Source organism: Daphnia magna, linkage group LG4 (assembly GCF_020631705.1).
Source record: "Daphnia magna isolate NIES linkage group LG4, ASM2063170v1.1, whole genome shotgun sequence".
Taxonomy (NCBI): domain Eukaryota; kingdom Metazoa; phylum Arthropoda; class Branchiopoda; order Diplostraca; family Daphniidae; genus Daphnia; species Daphnia magna.
This window is the reverse complement of record NC_059185.1, coordinates 6,903,043-6,927,068: the sequence shown is the minus strand read 5'-3', so window position 1 is coordinate 6,927,068 and position 24,026 is coordinate 6,903,043. Positions and strand designations below refer to the sequence as shown.

Sequence of the window (24,026 nt, the reverse complement as noted above, 5' to 3'; positions counted from 1 at the left end):
TCAATTAAATCGTAGTAAGTCAAAGAACGAGTTTATCCCATGTTTTAAATTTTTACATGAATCAAACTCATGTTTCATGTATGCTTCCAAAGAATGAGAAATAACCAGGTAAAAATAAAAAATTGGTAAATTCTTTTCAGTTATTAAATGTGTGTTAGGGATGAAATTGAACAATTGATCTCTTTTATTTTTTTCTCACAAAATTTTCTTCTCTTACGAAAGAATCACATGATAATGTGGAATTTTACAGAAAAGAAATTACACAGAGTTACGTTTTTTGGGGGGCTGCTCGTGTTGCGCATCGTACTCAATAAGAGCTTTATTCAACTGCACCATCCGTTGGTCGATAGCCATGATCGTTTCCTTGTCAGCTTTAGTTATTGCTGCATCATCGTCATCAACTTGGTTTTCAGTTGCCGCTGCACACGCGGACTTAGTTATGGACTGGCTGTATTCGTACCCAATAAATCTCCGAGCTTTTTGAATAACTTCGGTCATCATTGACATAGGCAGGGAGGGTCGCTTGTGAATTGCCAGTACGCTATTAATGACAACTAGAGGTAGGATAAAGTTAAGAGATTAATAAATATTTTTCACTTAATCTTTATTATATGATAACCTCCAAAAACTGCATTCAAATTTATCAAGTGGCCAAATGCAAATCTTAAATCTTTGCCTCGTTTCTTCCATTGGATCTTAGAGCAAAGAGATCTGCTAAAAATCGCTAGTAAGACTGCTTTGGCGATTTGGTTTTTCGACCCCAATGTTCTCAGATTATGAATCTGAACAGCACACTACAAGAAAATGATGTTTGACACAAATATAAGTTTTACATTTTACTAATAGTACATACCAGAGAGATGGAAAGCTCCATGTCACATAGAGCAGCGTTGAGAACAGCTACTTCCTCTGGAACTAGGATTGGCAAGGAAAGCTGTGACTTTACTACTTTTTTGAAGTGTTCCATGTTATCCTTCATCACAGTTTCGCACGATGCCTTTTCATTTCGCATAGATTTCAGTACATCCAAAATTGAACGTAAAGCCTGTAGGACTTTTTGTTGATAACGAGATTCTGCTTCTCCATTTTCCTCTATTAAACAAAATAGAAAATATTAGAAAATTAAATAAATTAAAAATTTAACGTTGAAATATTGGAAGTACCTGTTGCAGAGGCTTCCTTCATTGATAACTTAATAGGTGACAATTGATGATCATAATCCTCCTCGGGGGTAGAATTAGGAGAATCTGGAACACTTTTGTTACCTAATTCAGCAGGGCCACAAATTCGCTTCGCTACCTTCGATGATCCTGCCTTTGGATGCGATTCAGCTTGACCTTCCCATTCCGATTCTTCGTCACCTGACAAATTTACTAGCTGTGAAATGCCAGGATGGTTTTCATAATTTTTTTCTTCGGAAGATGTTCGTTTATTTGATAACCGTCTTGAGTTAGATATCTCGTCTTCTAGTCTCGTCGATATCCGTCGTCTCGTATTAGATATCTCGTCTTGTTCTACTTGGACTTGAGCGCCTTCCATCTGTCTTATGGCGTCGAAATTTGGCACTGATGAAAGAAACAAACTAAAAAAAAGCACGAAAAAGATTTTGAAAAATGAATTACCTGGGCCGGTTTCCGTTAACAAATCGACTACGTCGTATTCCACATAGGAAGTTTCAGGAAAACGCCTTTTTTAAAACTTATGTCTCCCCAATTCCATGGTTTTACACCGTTTACATTAAATCCAGGCGAGGGATATAAAAAGTATGCAAGGTTGACGTCCATCCAGGTTTCTGGAACTTTGTAAACAAACGTCTGCACGCCTCCATCTGCATCAGGTTCTGTTGTAAGAACAACGTGATAATTTAATGGCGCTTGAAGAGCACTGGCAGGAGTACCAATATCACTATATATCCCCTTCCAGTTCGGATAGCAAACAAAATTCTGGCTTTCCTGAGAAAAAACCAAAACAGTCCAACATGTTAAAAACAATTAACTACCAGCTCAAATTAAAATTAAATTACTTGTTCTTCTGAGGGATAACACGTTCCACTCTTTGTTGTTTGATATGCCATTTTCGTCCGTTCCTTAACCTTTTACGAAATGAAATATAAATAACTAACAGAACAACAATTAAAACATCAATCCAATTTATTCCTATAATAAAAACTAAAAAACTAGAGAAATTTCAAGAACTTACTTAAAAGTTGATGTGTGATCCCTTAGGTTGAATGCACGAAATGAACGAAGTAGTGAAGTTAGGTAATGAGCAGGACTATTATGCATGCGGGTGTGTAATAAACTAATCCTGTAACGGTAGGCCTTCATTCATTAATTGTAGATTTATAGGTATTTTTTTGCATGCGGGCACAATCGAGCGCCAGATGGTGTCGTTGTATCCTCCCTCTTCTTATAATTGCTCTGATCAACCGTGATCAGAAAGGATTATAAGTTACAAGGATTTACAAGTTTACAGGCCGTAAACATTCAGTAGGCCTTGCTCAAACGTAATCTGTAATACACACTGGCCTAAACATATATTAGCTACAATGTTGACCGACGAAGAAATTAAAAAAGTTCTTTTATATTGTGAATTTTCGGTACGAAAGAGAAAACGTACGTTGGAAGAGTTGCAACCAACATACGCATCAGTTTTGCGAAGAAAAGCTTTGCGAGTTATTAAAGATTGGTGTACACAAGGCGTTCCAACAAGAATATGGAACAATGTTAAAAGCGATCCGAATCTTGTACTGAGGTTTAATTTGAAACCAATGGAAGAAATGCAATCCCAATTTCAGCTTGATGTGGTAACACATCATATGAATCATAATAACAGTTCGATAAATATAATTGTATAAAATTTGTTTTTATTAATCAGAATGCTTCAAATGATAATCAAGAAATCGCATCGATTATTGATGAAAACTCACTTGTAGAGGAAAATGATGACTCAGTTGATCATCAGTCGAAGGATACAACAATAAATGAGTTTGAGGGTATGGAAACTGTCCTATTTGAGAACGAAGCCCAATTACTGGAACAGAATGAACAGCCTGGAAATGAGCAAATGACTTTAATAAAGATTTTACGGCATTTTGCAGCTTACACAAATCAAAAACAAATACACCTAACGTATCTACTCAAATTACTGAAGCTGTATGAGCCTATTCCATATTATTCTTTGTTACCAAGCACTGGACAAGAACTTATGCATGTGGATGGAAGCGATTGGCCCACTTCAACAAATAATGCACAAAAATCAAGACAGTTGCCATCTGCTGTATCAATTAATGATGGAAAATATGTACATTTCGGCTTAGAAAATGCCTTAAGTGGAAATTCTGCTGGACTCATCCATCGCGACGCAGATTTGATGCAATTTGTTGATTTGTACTATAAAAATGCAAGTATTCTTCCCAAAAATTTGCAAAAAGAGTAAATATTATATTTTTATCCTTTACCTTACAGTGCATATAATTTCCTCAATCTTTACATAGATTGAAGCATTTGACGTTTACTCAATTACGGAGAAAGCTAAAGCCACTCTACGAGGAGAAAAAATTGTAGTTCCTGAATTGTGTTTGGAGAAAACCCCTCATTTCAACATAGATATCAACATCGACGAAGCCAAGCTAAACGAAGACGAAAATGCTCCTACGATAACACCTATTCTTGGAAGAATTCACTCAATTCAGTCAGATGCAAAAAGTCTTGACAACATCACTCTTTTGGAGACTTCAGTTTTCATCATCGGTTTTTATGTTGGAAAGGGTAAGCCTACCGATATTCACAGATTTCTTCAAGACCTTATTCGTGAACTTTCTCACCTTTCCCCTTCAAATGAAAACATTGCCGACATAAATGAGCGTTGCTGCACAGCTTCACTTCGTTGTGTCATTGCTGATGGTCCAATGAGATCTTTTCTTAAAAGAACTAAAGGGCATTCCGGTTATTGGTGTTGTGACCGTTGTATTCAGAAAGGTGAAATGGTTAATCGAACTATCTTACTACGAAATGTCAATGCCCCTGCTAGAACCGATGCAGATTTCTTGACTTATCATGTCAACGATTATTCTATTGATGAACACTTGAAAGACCCAAAAGATGTTAGTCCTTTCCTCAATGTAAATTTGCCAATGGTATCAGGCTTTGTCATTGATCCTATGCATACTGTTATCGAGGGTGCCTTTGGCCGACGTTTAGAGGGATTTGTATTCGTAGCCAGCCGAGGGCAAACTTACAAGCACACAGATAGCTGAAGCCAACAAACGAATCAAGTTCTTTCACTTGTGCCGACCATACGGATTTGACCGTTTTGTTGACAAGCTGGAAAAATGCAAGAACTATAAGATTCATGTGAAACGTAACATTCTCTATTATCTATTATTTCCTCTCTTCAAGGGAATTCTCAGTGAAAATGACCTCGAACATATTATGTTGTTACAATATGGCATGATGTTATTGGGGTCTTTCAATGGAGAACCCGTTCCAAAAGAAAGAATTTTAAAGGCCAAAAACATCTTAGATAGATATTCTGTGGAGCTGACTGAGAGAGAAATACCTTGTCGATTTGTCAGCCATCAAGTTTCTCATGTGTGGCAGGATTCAGAAAACTTTCAATGCGGGATTGAAACTCTGAGTGCATTCCCTTTCGAGAGTTTCCAAGTTTTCTTTCGAAGATGTATAAGAAGTGGAAATCTCCAAGCTGAACAGATACGTAACAGATGTGTTGAAAAGTCTAAGTACCAACTCCCGACAACTTCATGTGGAACTATTATTGAGACTAAAGTACAATTAATGCTGGAAGGAATAAAAAATAACAGCAGGGTACTTAAATATTGCAATAAGGGAGGTCGATGGCCTAAAAAAATTTTTTTCAATAACTTTGTCTTGACTCATTTATTCCCCAATAATATTTTTCTCGATAACCAAAAATCTGCCTTCGTTTGTGTTGACATTCTTGCGTGTAGTGGTATGGAATTAGTTGAAATTGTTGCACGTAAATTTGTATCTCTTGAAAATGCCCATGTTCAGCCATATCGATCGTCAGATCACAACATATTTTCTGCTCATACCCTCAGTGCGCCTACATTTTTCCGCTATCCTTCACAAGTATTTTGTAAAATGATGGCTCTTCCTCTTAATCCAACTCCACCAATATCTTTTGAAAATGAGGAATTACGTTGGTATTTAGTTCCTCTGTTGCATACATCTGATAATTTCAACTAAATACAACTTTGTAAATTGCCATCTAAATGTCAGCGGTAATTTTATTTTGTAATCAGCCAGGTGTTTTGTCATCTGAAGGTCTATTGGTTAAAGAGTTGGATCATGAATAAAAAGGTCAAAGGATCAAATCCCGGATAAGACAAATCTTTATTGTTCGTATATTCAAATATATGTGGTATAAAATTTATGAAAATATTTCTGATGAAAATTTTAAATCGGAGAATTGACTTTAAAAAAATCAATTTATAATGAAGAAAGCTAACGATTCTTGACTGCATTTATCATTTCCATATATTTTGCATTTATTTTGAAAATAACAAACTCAAATTCCCAAACTTCGGCTGGAAAACATAAAATTCAGAAAAACTCTAATACAACTCTATTTATATGCGTTGACTTTGAGTGGGCTGAAACGGAATAGTCCCCAGACGCTAAAATTCTTCTCGGGTAGTAAGGCGAGCAAAAGTGCCCCTGTGGACGCAGCTTAAAAAAGGGAAAAGAGTTTTAAGAGAAAAATTCATCCCCGGCTTAACCAACAGCCAAATATGTTTAAGACGGATTGCGACCCAACCTCTCAAGTTCCTTGTCATATTACGCAATGCTTAATGGTGTTCTAGACGCGTTCATGTAAAGACATATACATTTGACATTTTCCGCCCATCAATAACATCCTTCGATAGCTCAGTTGGTAGAGCGGTGGACTGTAGAATCGAAAACAGTATTAGCATTAAATAATAAGTTATCCATAGGTCGCTGGTTCAAATCCGGCTCGAAGGAATGGATTGACCATATATGTTTCTAACTATAAATGATTCGAAATGTGAGGAGAGATCAGCTACAGCTAAAGATGGCCAATATGACGTCAGAAGCTACAAGACACTAAAAATTAAACTCAACACATAGTCTGTAATATGTGTGGCTCATTGGTCTAGTGGTATGATTCCTGCTTTGGGTGTAGGAGGCCCCGGGTTCAAATCCCGGATGAGCCCAATGTTAATCCAAACCGATTATAGAAATATCATTCATGTGACTTAAATGTGAAAACTTGCATCATCGATTATTGTCCGTAGATACACTTTTCCATATGTCTTGAATTTCTCTGAAAACGAGTTAATGAATCTTTACCATTGGCTTTCTGTGTTCCTTAAAATAAGTAAATTAAACCATTTGTAACTTAAAGAACCTCTCTAGAGGTTAATCAAAATGAATAATTTACATGTCCAACGATAATACCAAACCAAGCTACTAACCAATCTACCAGATTGATTCACGTGTTGTAATTGGAGACTTATTTTCGTTTTTTTCGCACCGGGAAACATCTGTTTGCCGAATCAGTAGGGTAGCGTGGCCGAGCGGTCTAAGGCGCTGGTTTAAGGCACCAGTCTCTTCGGAGGCGTGGGTTCGAATCCCATCGCTGCCATTCATTACAAATCTACACAGAACTTATCTTTAAAGATTATGTTTGAGCGAACCATGGCATGATAATTTAAGTTTCAATAATTCATGCAACAACAACAATATGGTCGTGTGGCCTAATGGATAAGGCGTCGGACTTCGGATCCGAAGATTGCAGGTTCGAGTCCTGCTACGATCAGTTATATATTTATAGTCACTTTTAGTAAATTGATGATACAACCCTGATGGCAATAGAAATATATTCTACAATACTACCATCGAGCTATTACCTGACTATCCCCTGAATTAGCTCCTAATTGTATGCGATGTTTCAAGGGCATATACCAAGGTGGGAGTTAAAGAAGTACTTCGGAAGGTGGTCATTACAAAGACTTTAACATTCGATGTTTTCTTTGACACTCCCAACGATGGTTTCTAAACGCAACGGCTAGGCATATTTTAATCCTGCTGAACTAGCACAGATAGAACTTTGGTTTCTTCTTTGATCTCGGCTGACCGTCGTTCTTATCTTTCATTAAAAAGAAGAACATCACTTGTAAATCTAGTAGTTTAAATTTTAGAAAACGCGGGCCCATCCGGGAATTGAACCCGGGATCACTTACACCCGAAGCAAGTATCATACTACTAGACCAATGAGCCTTTCACGCGTTATATAAGACTTGCATCATCGATTATTGTCCGTAGATACACTTTTCCATATGTCTTGAATTTCTCTGAAAACGAGTTAATGAATCTTTACCATTGGCTTTCTGTGTTCCTTAAAATAAGTAAATTAAACCATTTGTAACTTAAAGAACCTCTCTAGAGGTTAAACAAAATGAATAATTTACATGTCCAACGATAATACCAAACCAAGCTACTAACCAATCTACCAGATTGATTCACGTGTTGTAATTGGAGACTTATTTTCGTTTTTTTCGCACCGGGAAACATCTGTTTGCCGAATCAGTAGGGTAGCGTGGCCGAGCGGTCTAAGGCGCTGGTTTAAGGCACCAGTCTCTTCGGAGGCGTGGGTTCGAATCCCATCGCTGCCATTCATTACAAATCTACACAGAACTTATCTTTAAAGATTATGTTTGAGCGAACCATGGCATGATAATTTAAATTTCAATAATTCATGCAACAACAACAATATGGTCGTGTGGCCTAATGGATAAGGCGTCGGACTTCGGATCCGAAGATTGCAGGTTCGAGTCCTGCTACGATCAGTTATATATTTATAGTCACTTTTAGTAAATTGATGATACAACCCTGATGGCAATAGAAATATATTCTACAATACTACCATCGAGCTATTACCTGACTATCCCCTGAATTAGCTCCTAATTGTATGCGATGTTTCAAGGGCATATACCAAGGTGGGAGTTAAAGAAGTACTTCGGAAGGTGGTCATTACAAAGACTTTAACATTCGATGTTTTCTTTGACACTCCCAACGATGGTTTCTAAACGCAACGGCTAGGCATATTTTAATCCTGCTGAACTAGCACAGATAGAACTTTGGTTTCTTCTTTGATCTCGGCTGACCGTCGTTCTTATCTTTCATTAAAAAGAAGAACATCACTTGTAAATCTAGTAGTTTAAATTTTAGAAAACGCGGGCCCATCCGGGAATTGAACCCGGGATCACTTACACCCGAAGCAAGTATCATACTACTAGACCAATGAGCCTTTCACGCGTTTTATAAGTCGCGTATAATAAAAAAGTATTCATTGTTACTTATCATCAAAACTGAATGGCCTTACAAGGGTGAAACTGTTAAAAATTAGAGGTTCCACTGAGAATCGAACTCAGATTATCAGAGTCAAAGTCTGATGTGATAACCATTACACCGTGGAACCTTGTTTTCAGCTCGCCTACGTCAAAATGCAAAAATTCTATTACGCCTCACGACCATTTGGATGGTAGAAAACAACTGCTAAACATTTTAAATATGAAAGCATTTAATTTTCAATACAAACAGTAGTGCTTACTGACACATTTAGAATTGTTTCTTCAATGGAGACCAAAGACAATTTAGTTCACTAGGAATTGTTTCAACAACTTTGATTTTCGAGTTAAATTGCTGTTTGCTTAAATAATAAGAGAGTATAAATAATCCGCTATCTAGGACTACAAGGTTTTTTCACTCTAAACCCCCGAACACGGCACAACCATTTTACCTCTAAGGTTCAGACGTACCCAAATGCAATCTGGATGCGTTTCTTTAAGATGGATTCTTTAAGAAGGGGCTTGTTACGCCCTAGTAAGGCGTAGCAAAAGTGCCCCTGTGGACGCAGCTTAAAAAAGGGAAAAGAGTTTTAAGAGAAAAATTCATCCCCGGCTTAACCAACAGCCAAATATGTTTAAGACGGATTGCGACCCAACCTCTCAAGTTCCTTGTCATATTACGCAATGCTTAATGGTGTTCTAGACGCGTTCATGTAAAGACATATACATTTGACATTTTCCGCCCATCAATAACATCCTTCGATAGCTCAGTTGGTAGAGCGGTGGACTGTAGAATCGAAAACAGTATTAGCATTAAATAATAAGTTATCCATAGGTCGCTGGTTCAAATCCGGCTCGAAGGAATGGATTGACCATATATGTTTCTAACTATAAATGATTCGAAATGTGAGGAGAGATCAGCTACAGCTAAAGATGGCCAATATGACGTCAGAAGCTACAAGACACTAAAAATTAAACTCAACACATAGTCTGTAATATGTGTGGCTCATTGGTCTAGTGGTATGATTCCTGCTTTGGGTGTAGGAGGCCCCGGGTTCAAATCCCGGATGAGCCCAATGTTAATCCAAACCGATTATAGAAATATCATTCATGTGACTTAAATGTGAAAACTTGCATCATCGATTATTGTCCGTAGATACACTTTTCCATATGTCTTGAATTTCTCTGAAAACGAGTTAATGAATCTTTACCATTGGCTTTCTGTGTTCCTTAAAATAAGTAAATTAAACCATTTGTAACTTAAAGAACCTCTCTAGAGGTTAAACAAAATGAATAATTTACATGTCCAACGATAATACCAAACCAAGCTACTAACCAATCTACCAGATTGATTCACGTGTTGTAATTGGAGACTTATTTTCGTTTTTTTCGCACCGGGAAACATCTGTTTGCCGAATTAGTAGGGTAGCGTGGCCGAGCGGTCTAAGGCGCTGGTTTAAGGCACCAGTCTCTTCGGAGGCGTGGGTTCGAATCCCATCGCTGCCATTCATTACAAATCTACACAGAACTTATCTTTAAAGATTATGTTTGAGCGAACCATGGCATGATAATTTAAATTTCAATAATTCATGCAACAACAACAATATGGTCGTGTGGCCTAATGGATAAGGCGTCGGACTTCGGATCCGAAGATTGCAGGTTCGAGTCCTGCTACGATCAGTTATATATTTATAGTCACTTTTAGTAAATTGATGATACAACCCTGATGGCAATAGAAATATATTCTACAATACTACCATCGAGCTATTACCTGACTATCCCCTGAATTAGCTCCTAATTGTATGCGATGTTTCAAGGGCATATACCAAGGTGGGAGTTAAAGAAGTACTTCGGAAGGTGGTCATTACAAAGACTTTAACATTCGATGTTTTCTTTGACACTCCCAACGATGGTTTCTAAACGCAACGGCTAGGCATATTTTAATCCTGCTGAACTAGCACAGATAGAACTTTGGTTTCTTCTTTGATCTCGGCTGACCGTCGTTCTTATCTTTCATTAAAAAGAAGAACATCACTTGTAAATCTAGTAGTTTAAATTTTAGAAAACGCGGGCCCATCCGGGAATTGAACCCGGGATCACTTACACCCGAAGCAAGTATCATACTACTAGACCAATGAGCCTTTCACGCGTTTTATAAGTCGCGTATAATAAAAAAGTATTCATTGTTACTTATCATCAAAACTGAATGGCCTTACAAGGGTGAAACTGTTAAAAATTAGAGGTTCCACTGAGAATCGAACTCAGATTATCAGAGTCAAAGTCTGATGTGATAACCATTACACCGTGGAACCTTGTTTTCAGCTCGCCTACGTCAAAATGCAAAAATTCTATTACGCCTCACGACCATTTGGATGGTAGAAAACAACTGCTAAACATTTTAAATATGAAAGCATTTAATTTTCAATACAAACAGTAGTGCTTACTGACACATTTAGAATTGTTTCTTCAATGGAGACCAAAGACAATTTAGTTCACTAGGAATTGTTTCAACAACTTTGATTTTCGAGTTAAATTGCTGTTTGCTTAAATAATAAGAGAGTATAAATAATCCGCTATCTAGGACTACAAGGTTTTTTCACTCTAAACCCCCGAACACGGCACAACCATTTTACCTCTAAGGTTCAGACGTACCCAAATGCAATCTGGATGCGTTTCTTTAAGATGGATTCTTTAAGAAGGGGCTTGTTACGCCCTAGTAAGGCGTAGCAAAAGTGCCCCTGTGGACGCAGCTTAAAAAAGGGAAAAGAGTTTTAAGAGAAAAATTCATCCCCGGCTTAACCAACAGCCAAATATGTTTAAGACGGATTGCGACCCAACCTCTCAAGTTCCTTGTCATATTACGCAATGCTTAATGGTGTTCTAGACGCGTTCATGTAAAGACATATACATTTGACATTTTCCGCCCATCAATAACATCCTTCGATAGCTCAGTTGGTAGAGCGGTGGACTGTAGAATCGAAAAAGTATTAGCATTAAATAATAAGTTATCCATAGGTCGCTGGTTCAAATCCGGCTCGAAGGAATGGATTGACCATATATGTTTCTAACTATAAATGATTCGAAATGTGAGGAGAGATCAGCTACAGCTAAAGATGGCCAATATGACGTCAGAAGCTACAAGACACTAAAAATTAAACTCAACACATAGTCTGTAATATGTGTGGCTCATTGGTCTAGTGGTATGATTCCTGCTTTGGGTGTAGGAGGCCCCGGGTTCAAATCCCGGATGAGCCTAATGTTAATCCAAACCGATTATAGAAATATCATTCATGTGACTTAAATGTGAAAACTTGCATCATCGATTATTGTCCGTAGATACACTTTTCCATATGTCTTGAATTTCTCTGAAAACGAGTTAATGAATCTTTACCATTGGCTTTCTGTGTTCCTTAAAATAAGTAAATTAAACCATTTGTAACTTAAAGAACCTCTCTAGAGGTTAAACAAAATGAATAATTTACATGTCCAACGATAATACCAAACCAAGCTACTAACCAATCTACCAGATTGATTCACGTGTTGTAATTGGAGACTTATTTTCGTTTTTTTCGCACCGGGAAACATCTGTTTGCCGGATCAGTAGGGTAGCGTGGCCGAGCGGTCTAAGGCGCTGGTTTAAGGCACCAGTCTCTTCGGAGGCGTGGGTTCGAATCCCATCGCTGCCATTCATTACAAATCTACACAGAACTTATCTTTAAAGATTATGTTTGAGCGAACCATGGCATGATAATTTAAATTTCAATAATTCATGCAACAACAACAATATGGTCGTGTGGCCTAATGGATAAGGCGTCGGACTTCGGATCCGAAGATTGCAGGTTCGAGTCCTGCTACGATCAGTTATATATTTATAGTCACTTTTAGTAAATTGATGATACAACCCTGATGGCAATAGAAATATATTCTACAATACTACCATCGAGCTATTACCTGACTATCCCCTGAATTAGCTCCTAATTGTATGCGATGTTTCAAGGGCATATACCAAGGTGGGAGTTAAAGAAGTACTTCGGAAGGTGGTCATTACAAAGACTTTAACATTCGATGTTTTCTTTGACACTCCCAACGATGGTTTCTAAACGCAACGGCTAGGCATATTTTAATCCTGCTGAACTAGCACAGATAGAACTTTGGTTTCTTCTTTGATCTCGGCTGACCGTCGTTCTTATCTTTCATTAAAAAGAAGAACATCACTTGTAAATCTAGTAGTTTAAATTTTAGAAAACGCGGGCCCATCCGGGAATTGAACCCGGGATCACTTACACCCGAAGCAAGTATCATACTACTAGACCAATGAGCCTTTCACGCGTTTTATAAGTCGCGTATAATAAAAAAGTATTCATTGTTACTTATCATCAAAACTGAATGGCCTTACAAGGGTGAAACTGTTAAAAATTAGAGGTTCCACTGAGAATCGAACTCAGATTATCAGAGTCAAAGTCTGATGTGATAACCATTACACCATGGAACCTTGTTTTCAGCTCGCCTACGTCAAAATGCAAAAATTCTATTACGCCTCACGACCATTTGGATGGTAGAAAACAACTGCTAAACATTTTAAATATGAAAGCATTTAATTTTCAATACAAACAGTAGTGCTTACTGACACATTTAGAATTGTTTCTTCAATGGAGACCAAAGACAATTTAGTTCACTAGGAATTGTTTCAACAACTTTGATTTTCGAGTTAAATTGCTGTTTGCTTAAATAATAAGAGAGTATAAATAATCCGCTATCTAGGACTACAAGGTTTTTTCACTCTAAACCCCCGAACACGGCACAACCATTTTACCTCTAAGGTTCAGACGTACCCAAATGCAATCTGGATGCGTTTCTTTAAGATGGATTCTTTAAGAAGGGGCTTGTTACGCCCTACCCGAGTAAAAGTTTTTCGTTCGAATTTTCGTTTTAAATCCATCAAATCGATGCAAAAAGCGTCTAAAATGCATACGACAATTTTGATTATTAACCGAGATTTAACGCTGTTGTTTCGGTTTTTAGACGGTATTAAAACAGTAAATCGACTGCGTTTACAATTCAAATTGCAATTGACACACAATTGCATTCCAAGTCCATCTTTAAATGCTTTAAAAATAAATTCAACAATTTGATCTAAAATTAATACGATAGAACTTACACTGAGGTCGAAAGCAGATTTGATACAAATAAATCTCAAGATATTTATTGTTTTCCTTTACGTTATACAAAATGAAAACTTTGCCATATTTCGATACAACATATCAAGAGTAGAAACTGATAATATGCAAAAAACCAGATAATTGGATAGTTGCCTAAAAATTTACGACAATTTGCAGGGATTGCTCGATATGTTGTTTTAAATTGCAACGTCGAATTACTTAATAGACTTGAGCTCTTCCTCCTTATCGGTAAGTGTTCCATATCGAGATGGATTCGTTCATCTCAGCTGCAATTCCATGAGTTGAACGCGATATTCTTCACCTTTACGAGCCTGAATGTTATAAAAAAAGAATTGTTAATCAAATTATCTAAATCATTTTATGTCAATATACGTACAACCTCTGAATTTCTTTGTATGCCAACTTTTCACGTTCATTTTCTAGACGGCGATATTCAATATCTAACTCATGGAATCTGCAGTTGAGTTCAGAATACTGGCTCTTAAGCTCAGCGTTCTCATCTAGTAAAGGAAATATTGTCAGAAAATAACAAGTGAAACTCGGAAAATATGAACTTACCGCCCAATTTCTTGTTTTCACGGGTAAGCTGATCTTTCAGTTCGCAAGTTTTGTCCAGTTCGTGAGTCAAATGGGAAATCTGTCCCCTTGTTACGATTATCTCTCTTGGAAGCGTAGTAAAGGACAGTCAGCTCAATCTCATCCAACTTGAATTTGAATTCAATGTTGATGAGCTCAAGTTGCTTGCGGTGGTGCTATTAGCCTGGATTAATCAAGTTTCAATTATAAAACTTCGCTTATTTTAGTGTTTTGATTAATTACCTTCTCCAAATCGATAATGAGAACGTCTACCTCACTCTGTAGACGTGACGTCCTCTTCTCCAAACCTGAGCATTTGGAAATCAAAGCGCTGATCTGTTTTTCAGTTATGTAACCTGGATGTGAAATTTGCGCCTAACAAATAGGAAATGAATCACGAACCGTTTTCATCAAATCGAAGGGGAAATTTATAAGTCCTACCTGATTTCTTCGATCTCTTCGGTAAGAAAAGTGCAGGCATGTTCGTACTTGGATGCGTTCTTTGTCTTCAAAGCGACGACGCAGATGTTCGAATTGATTTGGCTTGAGCTGAGTTGGTCTTCAAATAGCTGATATTTTCGTACCTGAATTTCAGCTATCGAACTTCCTTGGTTCAATGTTTTCCTGTTGACCAAATAAATTTATTGTGATCATTTTCCTTTAACAAATTGTAAATTAACCGTTGTCTAAAAGTATACAAACGAGTTTTGTGGCTGCTGATGTCGATAATATGCTGTTGAGCTCTTCCACTTAGAGTGTGTACTCATGAACGTGCAACTCTAACTTTTCTACTTGCTTGGTGTACGTTTTAACTGGCCTGGAAAAATAAACAATGATTTAAGAATAATTATTCCGTACTGTTCAAGAAGAATCTACAATGGGATCTTACCCTTTCTTTGTAGGCTGACTCAACTTGAGACATAAGCTCGACTGCAGAGACAACAGCTCCTTCTGCAACTTTGACTTCTCTTTATCAGCCCTGAATGAACTACTTGATGAATCTTTGCTAGGAGAATTATCAATTGGGCGTTTCTTAGCTCTGTTCTTGAGATTTAACTTCTTCGCCTAGATATTTTCAAAATAGAGAATTATTCTTCTCGTCGTGTCACATCAAAACGCTTTGACTAAAAATTACCTTTAACTTCTTCGCTACTGTATAGTGAATTATTCTTTCCAATGACTTATTCCTTGGCAATGTTAAGGTTATTTCTTTTATTACTCGGCTGAAAGAACAGAAGCAGAATTATGTAAAAAAACATTTGTTCTCACAGAAAAAACAAACAATTCTTACCTTAACTGAATGCTATCACTTCCAGAAGCAGCCAATCTTCCCAAACTTCTCGCAAGAAATAACCAGATAGCCAGTTCCATAAGCTCAACTACACAGGGGCTTCCGATATACCCAGCTCCTCTAGTGAAAAACTCCTTTTCAGTCAACATACCTATAATAATAAACATAATTATATAAAAATATTTGTTCTAGCACAAAAACAACAATTCTTACCTTTCCTAATTAAGGACAAAACAGATGTCTACAACAAGTTTCTTAGAAAAGAAAACATATCGTCTGCGTCACAAACATAATTATTCATTTGAAAACAAATGACAAACGACAGTCGTTTAGAACATTAAAAGAAACACAACTAACACATTTACGAAGAAAACTTTCACCATGAAAATAACCTTGAATAGAATATAATCAAGGATTCTGACAGCTATCAATTGGCGACAACTCTGGTTTAACTGACAAAAACTACAGCAGACGACTGTTGAAAATTGCCAACGTCAACAACAAGCACGCCGAATGGGACTAATCAGCATATAACTATACAGCGCACTAAACCAAAAATATGAAAAAAACAAATCATTTGACAGATATATTCTTCAAAATAAATAAGAAGTTAAAAAAGTTAGATTCAGTTATTAACATTGTTATCATTGCGGCTTATGAGGCGATGAGGCAAAATAAAAACAAAAATACTTCTAAATATCCTAAATGTACATATAGGTAAACCTTGTTTCTTTTTGTTGATTAATGCTATTTTCTTTTAAGCTTCATTTTCAATTAAATCGTAGTAAGTCAAAGAACGAGTTTATCCCATGTTTTAAATTTTTACATGAATCAAACTCATGTTTCATGTATGCTTCCAAAGAATGAGAAATAACCAGGTAAAAATAAAAAATTGGTAAATTCTTTTCAGTTATTAAATGTGTGTTAGGGATGAAATTGAACAATTGATCTCTTTTATTTTTTTCTCTCACAAAATTTTCTTCTCTTACGAAAGAATCACATGATAATGTGGAATTTTACAGAAAAGAAATTACACAGAGTTACGTTTTTTGGGGGCTGCTCGTGTTGCGCATCGTACTCAATAAGAGCTTTATTCAACTGCACCATCCGTTGGTCGATAGCCATGATCGTTTCCTTGTCAGCTTTAGTTATTGCTGCATCATCGTCATCAACTTGGTTTTCAGTTGCCGCTGCACACGCGGACTTAGTTATGGACTGGCTGTATTCGTACCCAATAAATCTCCGAGCTTTTTGAATAACTTCGGTCATCATTGACATAGGCAGGGAGGGTCGCTTGTGAATTGCCAGTACGCTATTAATGACAACTAGAGGTAGGATAAAGTTAAGAGATTAATAAATATTTTTCACTTAATCTTTATTATATGATAACCTCCAAAAACTGCATTCAAATTTATCAAGTGGCCAAATGCAAATCTTAAATCTTTGCCTCGTTTCTTCCATTGGATCTTAGAGCAAAGAGATCTGCTAAAAATCGCTAGTAAGACTGCTTTGGCGATTTGGTTTTTCGACCCCAATGTTCTCAGATTATGAATCTGAACAGCACACTACAAGAAAATGATGTTTGACACAAATATAAGTTTTACATTTTACTAATAGTACATACCAGAGAGATGGAAAGCTCCATGTCACATAGAGCAGCGTTGAGAACAGCTACTTCCTCTGGAACTAGGATTGGCAAGGAAAGCTGTGACTTTACTACTTTTTTGAAGTGTTCCATGTTATCCTTCATCACAGTTTCGCACGATGCCTTTTCATTTCGCATAGATTTCAGTACATCCAAAATTGAACGTAAAGCCTGTAGGACTTTTTGTTGATAACGAGATTCTGCTTCTCCATTTTCCTCTATTAAACAAAATAGAAAATATTAGAAAATTAAATAAATTAAAAATTTAACGTTGAAATATTGGAAGTACCTGTTGCAGAGGCTTCCTTCATTGATAACTTAATAGGTGACAATTGATGATCATAATCCTCCTCGGGGGTAGAATTAGGAGAATCTGGAACACTTTTGTTACCTAATTCAGCAGGGCCACAAATTCGCTTCGCTACCTTCGATGATCCTGCCTTTGGATGCGATTCAGCTTGACCTTCCCATTCCGATTCTTCGTCACCTGACAAATTTACTAGCTGTGAAATGCCAGGATGGTTTTCATAATTTTTTTCTTCGGAAGATGTTCGTTTATTTGATAACCGTCTTGAGTTAGATATCTCGTCTTCTAGTCTCGTCGATATCCGTCGTCTCGTATTAGATATCTCGTCTTGTTCTACTTGGACTTGAGCGCCTTCCATCTGTCTTATGGCGTCGAAATTTGGCACTGATGAAAGAAACAAACTAAAAAAAGCACGAAAAAGATTTTGAAAAATGAATTACCTGGGCCGGTTTCCGTTAACAAATCGACTACGTCGTATTCCACATAGGAAGTTTCAGGAAAACGCCTTTTTTTAAAACTTATGTCTCCCCAATTCCATGGTTTTACACCGTTTACATTAAATCCAGGCGAGGGATATAAAAAGTATGCAAGGTTGACGTCCATCCAGGTTTCTGGAACTTTGTAAACAAACGTCTGCACGCCTCCATCTACATCAGGTTCTGTTGTAAGAACAACGTGATAATTTAATGGCGCTTGAAGAGCACTGGCAGGAGTACCAATATCACTATATATCCCCTTCCAGTTCGGATAGCAAACAAAATTCTGGCTTTCCTGAGAAAAAACCAAAACAGTCCAACATGTTAAAAACAATTAACTACCAGCTCAAATTAAAATTAAATTACTTGTTCTTCTGAGGGATAACACGTTCCACTCTTTGTTGTTTGATATGCCATTTTCGTCCGTTCCTTAACCTTTTACGAAATGAAATATAAATAACTAACAGAACAACAATTAAAACATCAATCCAATTTATTCCTATAATAAAAACTAAAAAACTAGAGAAATTTCAAGAACTTACTTAAAAGTTGATGTGTGATCCCTTAGGTTGAATGCACGAAATGAACGAAGTAGTGAAGTTAGGTAATGAGCAGGACTATTATGCATGCGGGTGTGTAATAAACTAATCCTGTAACGGTAGGCCTTCATTCATTAATTGTAGATTTATAGGTATTTTTTTGCATGCGGGCACAATCGAGCGCCAGATGGTGTCGTTGTATCCTCCCTCTTCTTATAATTGCTCTGATCAACCGTGATCAGAAAGGATTATAAGTTACAAGGATTTACAAGTTTACAGGCCGTAAACATTCAGTAGGCCTTGCTCAAACGTAATCTGTAATACACACTGGCCTAAACATATATTAGCTACAATGTTGACCGACGAAGAAATTAAAAAAGTTCTTTTATATTGTGAATTTTCGGTACGAAAGAGAAAACGTACGTTGGAAGAGTTGCAACCAACATACGCATCAGTTTTGCGAAGAAAAGCTTTGCGAGTTATTAAAGATTGGTGTACACAAGGCGTTCCAACAAGAATATGGAACAATGTTAAAAGCGATCCGAATCTTGTACTGAGGTTTAATTTGAAACCAATGGAAGAAATGCAATCCCAATTTCAGCTTGATGTGGTAACACATCATATGAATCATAATAACAGTTCGATAAATATAATTGTATAAAATTTGTTTTTATTAATCAGAATGCTTCAAATGATAATCAAGAAATCGCATCGATTATTGATGAAAACTCACTTGTAGAGGAAAATGATGACTCAGTTGATCATCAGTCGAAGGATACAACAATAAATGAGTTTGAGGGTATGGAAACTGTCCTATTTGAGAACGAAGCCCAATTACTGGAACAGAATGAACAGCCTGGAAATGAGCAAATGACTTTAATAAAGATTTTACGGCATTTTGCAGCTTACACAAATCAAAAACAAATACACCTAACGTATCTACTCAAATTACTGAAGCTGTATGAGCCTATTCCATATTATTCTTTGTTACCAAGCACTGGACAAGAACTTATGCATGTGGATGGAAGCGATTGGCCCACTTCAACAAATAATGCACAAAAATCAAGACAGTTGCCATCTGCTGTATCAATTAATGATGGAAAATATGTACATTTCGGCTTAGAAAATGCCTTAAGTGGAAATTCTGCTGGACTCATCCATCGCGACGCAGATTTGATGCAATTTGTTGATTTGTACTATAAAAATGCAAGTATTCTTCCCAAAAATTTGCAAAAAGAGTAAATATTATATTTTTATCCTTTACCTTACAGTGCATATAATTTCCTCAATCTTTACATAGATTGAAGCATTTGACGTTTACTCAATTACGGAGAAAGCTAAAGCCACTCTACGAGGAGAAAAAATTGTAGTTCCTGAATTGTGTTTGGAGAAAACCCCTCATTTCAACATAGATATCAACATCGACGAAGCCAAGCTAAACGAAGACGAAAATGCTCCTACGATAACACCTATTCTTGGAAGAATTCACTCAATTCAGTCAGATGCAAAAAGTCTTGACAACATCACTCTTTTGGAGACTTCAGTTTTCATCATCGGTTTTTATGTTGGAAAGGGTAAGCCTACCGATATTCACAGATTTCTTCAAGACCTTATTCGTGAACTTTCTCACCTTTCCCCTTCAAATGAAAACATTGCCGACATAAATGAGCGTTGCTGCACAGCTTCACTTCGTTGTGTCATTGCTGATGGTCCAATGAGATCTTTTCTTAAAAGAACTAAAGGGCATTCCGGTTATTGGTGTTGTGACCGTTGTATTCAGAAAGGTGAAATGGTTAATCGAACTATCTTACTACGAAATGTCAATGCCCCTGCTAGAACCGATGCAGATTTCTTGACTTATCATGTCAACGATTATTCTATTGATGAACACTTGAAAGACCCAAAAGATGTTAGTCCTTTCCTCAATGTAAATTTGCCAATGGTATCAGGCTTTGTCATTGATCCTATGCATACTGTTATCGAGGGTGCCTTTGGCCGACGTTTAGAGGGATTTGTATTCGTGCCAGCTGAGGGCAAACTTACAAGCACACAGATAGCTGAAGCCAACAAACGAATCAAGTTCTTTCACTTGTGCCGACCATACGGATTTGACCGTTTTGTTGACAAGCTGGAAAAATGCAAGAACTATAAGATTCATGTGAAACGTAACATTCTTTATTATCTATTATTTCCTCTCTTCAAGGGAATTCTCAGTGAAAATGACCTCGAACATATTATGTTGTTACAATATGGCATGATGTTATTGGGGTCTTTCAATGGAGAACCCGTTCCAAAAGAAAGAATTTTAAAGGCCAAAAACATCTTAGATAGATATTCTGTGGAGCTGACTGAGAGAGAAATACCTTGTCGATTTGTCAGCCATCAAGTTTCTCATGTGTGGCAGGATTCAGAAAACTTTCAATGCGGGATTGAAACTCTGAGTGCATTCCCTTTCGAGAGTTTCCAAGTTTTCTTTCGAAGATGTATAAGAAGTGGAAATCTCCAAGCTGAACAGATACGTAACAGATGTGTTGAAAAGTCTAAGTACCAACTCCCGACAACTTCATGTGGAACTATTATTGAGACTAAAGTACAATTAATGCTGGAAGGAATAAAAAATAACAGCAGGGTACTTAAATATTGCAATAAGGGAGGTCGATGGCCTAAAAAAATTTTTTTCAATAACTTTGTCTTGACTCATTTATTCCCCAATAATATTTTTCTCGATAACCAAAAATCTGCCTTCGTTTGTGTTGACATTCTTGCGTGTAGTGGTATGGAATTAGTTGAAATTGTTGCACGTAAATTTGTATCTCTTGAAAATGCCCATGTTCAGCCATATCGATCGTCAGATCACAACATATTTTCTGCTCATACCCTCAGTGCGCCTACATTTTTCCGCTATCCTTCACAAGTATTTTGTAAAATGATGGCTCTTCCTCTTAATCCAACTCCACCAATATCTTTTGAAAATGAGGAATTACGTTGGTATTTAGTTCCTCTGTTGCATACATCTGATAATTTCAACTAAATACAACTTTGTAAATTGCCATCTAAATGTCAGCGGTAATTTTATTTTGTAATCAGCCAGGTGTTTTGTCATCTGAAGGTCTATTGGTTAAAGAGTTGGATCATGAATAAAAAGGTCAAAGGATCAAATCCCGGATAAGACAAATCTTTATTGTTCGTATATTCAAATATATGTGGTATAAAATTTATGAAAATATTTCTGATGAAAATTTTAAATCGGAGAATTGACTTTAAAAAAATCAATTTATAATGAAGAAAGCTAACGATTCTTGACTGCATTTATCATTTCCATATATTTTGCATTTATTTTGAAAATAACAAACTCAAATTCCCAAACTTCGGCTGGAAAACATAAAATTCAGAAAAACTCTAATACAACTCTATTTATATGCGTTGACTTTGAGTGGGCTGAAACGGAATAGTCCCCAGACGCTAAAATTCTTCTCGGGTAGTAAGGCGTAGCAAAAGTGCCCCTGTGGACGCAGCTTAAAAAAGGGAAAAGAGTTTTAAGAGAAAAATTCATCCCCGGCTTAACCAACAGCCAAATATGTTTAAGACGGATTGCGACCCAACCTCTCAAGTTCCTTGTCATATTACGCAATGCTTAATGGTGTTCTAGACGCGTTCATGTAAAGACATATACATTTGACATTTTCCGCCCATCAATAACATCCTTCGATAGCTCAGTTGGTAGAGCGGTGGACTGTAGAATCGAAAACAGTATTAGCATTAAATAATAAGTTATCCATAGGTCGCTGGTTCAAATCCGGCTCGAAGGAATGGATTGACCATATATGTTTCTAACTATAAATGATTCGAAATGTGAGGAGAGATCAGCTACAGCTAAAGATGGCCAATATGACGTCAGAAGCTACAAGACACTAAAAATTAAACTCAACACATAGTCTGTAATATGTGTGGCTCATTGGTCTAGTGGTATGATTCTTGCTTTGGGTGTAGGAGGCCCTGGGTTCAAATCCCGGATGAGCCCAATGTTAATCCAAACCGATTATAGAAATATCATTCATGTGACTTAAATGTGAAAACATGCATCATCGATTATTGTCCGTAGATACACTTTTCCATATGTCTTGAATTTCTCTGAAAACGAGTTAATGAATCTTTACCATTGGCTTTCTGTGTTCCTTAAAATAAGTAAATTAAACCATTTGTAACTTAAAGAACCTCTCTAGAGGTTAAACAAAATGAATAATTTACATGTCCAACGATAATACCAAACCAAGCTACTAACCAATCTACCAGATTGATTCACGTGTTGTAATTGGAGACTTATTTTCGTTTTTTTCGCAGTGGGAAACATCTGTTTGCCGAATCAGTAGGGTAGCGTGGCCGAGCGGTCTAAGGCGCTGGTTTAAGGCACCAGTCTCTTCGGAGGCGTGGGTTCGAATCCCATCGCTGCCATTCATTACAAATCTACACAGAACTTATCTTTAAAGATTATGTTTGAGCGAACCATGGCATGATAATTTAAATTTCAATAATTCATGCAACAACATCAATATGGTCGTGTGGCCTAATGGATAAGGCGTCGGACTTCGGATCCGAAGATTGCAGGTTCGAGTCCTGCTACGATCAGTTATATATTTATAGTCACTTTTAGTAAATTGATGATACAACCCTGATGGCAATAGAAATATATTCTACAATACTACCATCGAGCTATTACCTGACTATCCCCTGAATTAGCTCCTAATTGTATGCGATGTTTCAAGGGCATATACCAAGGTGGGAGTTAAAGAAGTACTTCGGAAGGTGGTCATTACAAAGACTTTAACATTCGATGTTTTCTTTGACACTCCCAACGATGGTTTCTAAACGCAACGGCTAGGCATATTTTAATCCTGCTGAACTAGCACAGATAGAACTTTGGTTTCTTCTTTGATCTCGGCTGACCGTCGTTCTTATCTTTCATTAAAAAGAAGAACATCACTTGTAAATCTAGTAGTTTAAATTTTAGAAAACGCGGGCCCATCCGGGAATTGAACCCGGGATCACTTACACCCGAAGCAAGTATCATACTACTAGACCAATGAGCCTTTCACGCGTTATATAAGTCGCGTATAATAAAAAAGTATTCATTGTTACTTATCATCAAAACTCAATGGCCTTACAAGGGTGAAACTGTTAAAAATTAGAGGTTCCACTGAGAATCGAACTCAGATTATCAGAGTCAAAGTCTGATATGATAACTATTACACCATGGAACCTTGTTTTCAGCTCGCCTACGTCGAAATGCAAAAATTCTATTACGCCTCACGACCATTTGGATGGTAGAAAACAACTGCTAAACATTTTAAATATGAAAGCATTTAATTTTCAATACAAACAGTAGTGCTTACTGACACATTTAGAATTGTTTCTTCAATGGAGACCAAAGACAATTTAGTTCACTAGGAATTGTTTCAACAACTTTGATTTTCGAGTTAAATGGCTGTTTGCTTAAATAATAAGAGAGTATAAATAATCCGCTATCTAGGACTACAAGTTTTTTTCACTCTAAACCCCCGAACACGGCACAACCATTTTACCTCTAAGGTTCAGACGTACCCAAATGCAATCTGGATGCGTTTCTTTAAGATGGATTCTTTAAGAAGGGGCTTGTTACGCC

At 36.9% G+C, this 24,026-nt stretch overlaps 5 protein-coding genes and 23 non-coding genes across 29 annotated transcripts; 19 read left to right on the top strand and 9 right to left on the bottom strand.

The window, feature by feature from the left end:
* Nucleotides 1–258: 258 nt before the first annotated feature.
* On the bottom strand, nucleotides 259–2,074 carry LOC123471340. The gene is made up of 7 exons (XM_045172583.1): nucleotides 2,024–2,074; nucleotides 1,813–1,952; nucleotides 1,623–1,687; nucleotides 1,164–1,565; nucleotides 854–1,092; nucleotides 620–794; nucleotides 259–554 (listed from the first exon to the last, which is right to left on the bottom strand). Exons 1-7 carry the CDS (start codon nucleotides 2,072–2,074, stop codon nucleotides 259–261), a joined length of 1,368 nt encoding a protein of 455 aa, XP_045028518.1.
* An 848-nt stretch (nucleotides 2,075–2,922) lies between these two features.
* On the top strand, nucleotides 2,923–5,228 carry LOC123471422. Its single transcript, XM_045172668.1, is given in 3 exon segments — nucleotides 2,923–3,433; nucleotides 3,495–4,219; nucleotides 4,221–5,228. Coding segments are annotated over 3 exon segments (2,169 nt in total). The 5' UTR covers nucleotides 2,923–2,997.
* Nucleotides 5,229–5,898: 670 nt separating this feature from the next.
* Nucleotides 5,899–6,005, top strand: Trnay-gua. The gene is made up of 2 exons: nucleotides 5,899–5,935; nucleotides 5,970–6,005. It is a non-coding gene; the product is annotated as a tRNA-Tyr (tRNA).
* Nucleotides 6,006–6,145: 140 nt separating this feature from the next.
* On the top strand, nucleotides 6,146–6,217 carry Trnap-ugg. Its single transcript has one exon. It is a non-coding gene; the product is annotated as a tRNA-Pro (tRNA).
* A 349-nt stretch (nucleotides 6,218–6,566) lies between these two features.
* Nucleotides 6,567–6,648, top strand: Trnal-aag. The gene has a single exon. It is a non-coding gene; the product is annotated as a tRNA-Leu (tRNA).
* A 101-nt stretch (nucleotides 6,649–6,749) lies between these two features.
* On the top strand, nucleotides 6,750–6,822 carry Trnar-ucg. The gene has a single exon. It is a non-coding gene; the product is annotated as a tRNA-Arg (tRNA).
* A 389-nt stretch (nucleotides 6,823–7,211) lies between these two features.
* Trnap-cgg lies at nucleotides 7,212–7,283 on the bottom strand. Its single transcript has one exon. It is a non-coding gene; the product is annotated as a tRNA-Pro (tRNA).
* A 313-nt stretch (nucleotides 7,284–7,596) lies between these two features.
* Nucleotides 7,597–7,678, top strand: Trnal-aag. Its single transcript has one exon. It is a non-coding gene; the product is annotated as a tRNA-Leu (tRNA).
* Nucleotides 7,679–7,779: 101 nt separating this feature from the next.
* Trnar-ucg lies at nucleotides 7,780–7,852 on the top strand. Its single transcript has one exon. It is a non-coding gene; the product is annotated as a tRNA-Arg (tRNA).
* Nucleotides 7,853–8,241: 389 nt separating this feature from the next.
* On the bottom strand, nucleotides 8,242–8,313 carry Trnap-cgg. Its single transcript has one exon. It is a non-coding gene; the product is annotated as a tRNA-Pro (tRNA).
* A 796-nt stretch (nucleotides 8,314–9,109) lies between these two features.
* Nucleotides 9,110–9,216, top strand: Trnay-gua. The gene is made up of 2 exons: nucleotides 9,110–9,146; nucleotides 9,181–9,216. It is a non-coding gene; the product is annotated as a tRNA-Tyr (tRNA).
* A 140-nt stretch (nucleotides 9,217–9,356) lies between these two features.
* On the top strand, nucleotides 9,357–9,428 carry Trnap-ugg. Its single transcript has one exon. It is a non-coding gene; the product is annotated as a tRNA-Pro (tRNA).
* Nucleotides 9,429–9,777: 349 nt separating this feature from the next.
* On the top strand, nucleotides 9,778–9,859 carry Trnal-aag. The gene has a single exon. It is a non-coding gene; the product is annotated as a tRNA-Leu (tRNA).
* Nucleotides 9,860–9,960: 101 nt separating this feature from the next.
* On the top strand, nucleotides 9,961–10,033 carry Trnar-ucg. Its single transcript has one exon. It is a non-coding gene; the product is annotated as a tRNA-Arg (tRNA).
* Nucleotides 10,034–10,422: 389 nt separating this feature from the next.
* Trnap-cgg lies at nucleotides 10,423–10,494 on the bottom strand. Its single transcript has one exon. It is a non-coding gene; the product is annotated as a tRNA-Pro (tRNA).
* A 796-nt stretch (nucleotides 10,495–11,290) lies between these two features.
* Trnay-gua lies at nucleotides 11,291–11,396 on the top strand. The gene is made up of 2 exons: nucleotides 11,291–11,327; nucleotides 11,361–11,396. It is a non-coding gene; the product is annotated as a tRNA-Tyr (tRNA).
* A 140-nt stretch (nucleotides 11,397–11,536) lies between these two features.
* On the top strand, nucleotides 11,537–11,608 carry Trnap-ugg. Its single transcript has one exon. It is a non-coding gene; the product is annotated as a tRNA-Pro (tRNA).
* A 349-nt stretch (nucleotides 11,609–11,957) lies between these two features.
* On the top strand, nucleotides 11,958–12,039 carry Trnal-aag. Its single transcript has one exon. It is a non-coding gene; the product is annotated as a tRNA-Leu (tRNA).
* A 101-nt stretch (nucleotides 12,040–12,140) lies between these two features.
* Nucleotides 12,141–12,213, top strand: Trnar-ucg. Its single transcript has one exon. It is a non-coding gene; the product is annotated as a tRNA-Arg (tRNA).
* Nucleotides 12,214–12,602: 389 nt separating this feature from the next.
* On the bottom strand, nucleotides 12,603–12,674 carry Trnap-cgg. Its single transcript has one exon. It is a non-coding gene; the product is annotated as a tRNA-Pro (tRNA).
* A 99-nt stretch (nucleotides 12,675–12,773) lies between these two features.
* On the bottom strand, nucleotides 12,774–12,845 carry Trnaq-uug. The gene has a single exon. It is a non-coding gene; the product is annotated as a tRNA-Gln (tRNA).
* Nucleotides 12,846–13,814: 969 nt separating this feature from the next.
* Nucleotides 13,815–15,568, bottom strand: LOC123471283. Of its 2 annotated transcripts, XR_006645680.1 has the most exons (9): nucleotides 15,401–15,567; nucleotides 15,245–15,332; nucleotides 14,999–15,174; nucleotides 14,812–14,926; nucleotides 14,551–14,733; nucleotides 14,353–14,484; nucleotides 14,092–14,293; nucleotides 13,913–14,033; nucleotides 13,815–13,844 (listed from the first exon to the last, which is right to left on the bottom strand). XR_006645680.1 is itself a non-coding variant. In XM_045172449.1 (4 exons), the coding sequence occupies exons 1-4, from the start codon at nucleotides 15,565–15,567 to the stop codon at nucleotides 14,860–14,862; spliced, it is 498 nt and encodes a 165-aa protein (XP_045028384.1). In that variant the 5' UTR covers nucleotide 15,568; the 3' UTR covers nucleotides 14,807–14,859. The 2 variants fall into 2 exon arrangements, 1 of the variants encoding a protein (XP_045028384.1); XM_045172449.1 differs by lacking the exons at nucleotides 13,815–13,844; nucleotides 13,913–14,033; nucleotides 14,092–14,293; nucleotides 14,353–14,484; nucleotides 14,551–14,733 and having other exon boundaries at nucleotides 14,807–14,926; nucleotides 15,401–15,568.
* Nucleotides 15,569–16,396: 828 nt separating this feature from the next.
* LOC123471339 lies at nucleotides 16,397–17,974 on the bottom strand. The gene is made up of 5 exons (XM_045172582.1): nucleotides 17,793–17,974; nucleotides 17,335–17,736; nucleotides 17,025–17,263; nucleotides 16,791–16,965; nucleotides 16,397–16,725 (listed from the first exon to the last, which is right to left on the bottom strand). The coding sequence occupies exons 1-5, from the start codon at nucleotides 17,953–17,955 to the stop codon at nucleotides 16,397–16,399; spliced, it is 1,308 nt and encodes a 435-aa protein (XP_045028517.1). The 5' UTR covers nucleotides 17,956–17,974.
* A 1,119-nt stretch (nucleotides 17,975–19,093) lies between these two features.
* LOC123471421 lies at nucleotides 19,094–21,398 on the top strand. Its single transcript, XM_045172667.1, has 2 exons — nucleotides 19,094–19,604; nucleotides 19,666–21,398. Exons 1-2 carry the CDS (start codon nucleotides 19,169–19,171, stop codon nucleotides 21,396–21,398), a joined length of 2,169 nt encoding a protein of 722 aa, XP_045028602.1. The 5' UTR covers nucleotides 19,094–19,168.
* Nucleotides 21,399–22,069: 671 nt separating this feature from the next.
* On the top strand, nucleotides 22,070–22,176 carry Trnay-gua. Its single transcript has 2 exons — nucleotides 22,070–22,106; nucleotides 22,141–22,176. It is a non-coding gene; the product is annotated as a tRNA-Tyr (tRNA).
* A 561-nt stretch (nucleotides 22,177–22,737) lies between these two features.
* Nucleotides 22,738–22,819, top strand: Trnal-aag. Its single transcript has one exon. It is a non-coding gene; the product is annotated as a tRNA-Leu (tRNA).
* Nucleotides 22,820–22,920: 101 nt separating this feature from the next.
* Nucleotides 22,921–22,993, top strand: Trnar-ucg. The gene has a single exon. It is a non-coding gene; the product is annotated as a tRNA-Arg (tRNA).
* Nucleotides 22,994–23,382: 389 nt separating this feature from the next.
* Trnap-cgg lies at nucleotides 23,383–23,454 on the bottom strand. The gene has a single exon. It is a non-coding gene; the product is annotated as a tRNA-Pro (tRNA).
* Between the last annotated feature and the right edge of the window lie 572 nt (nucleotides 23,455–24,026).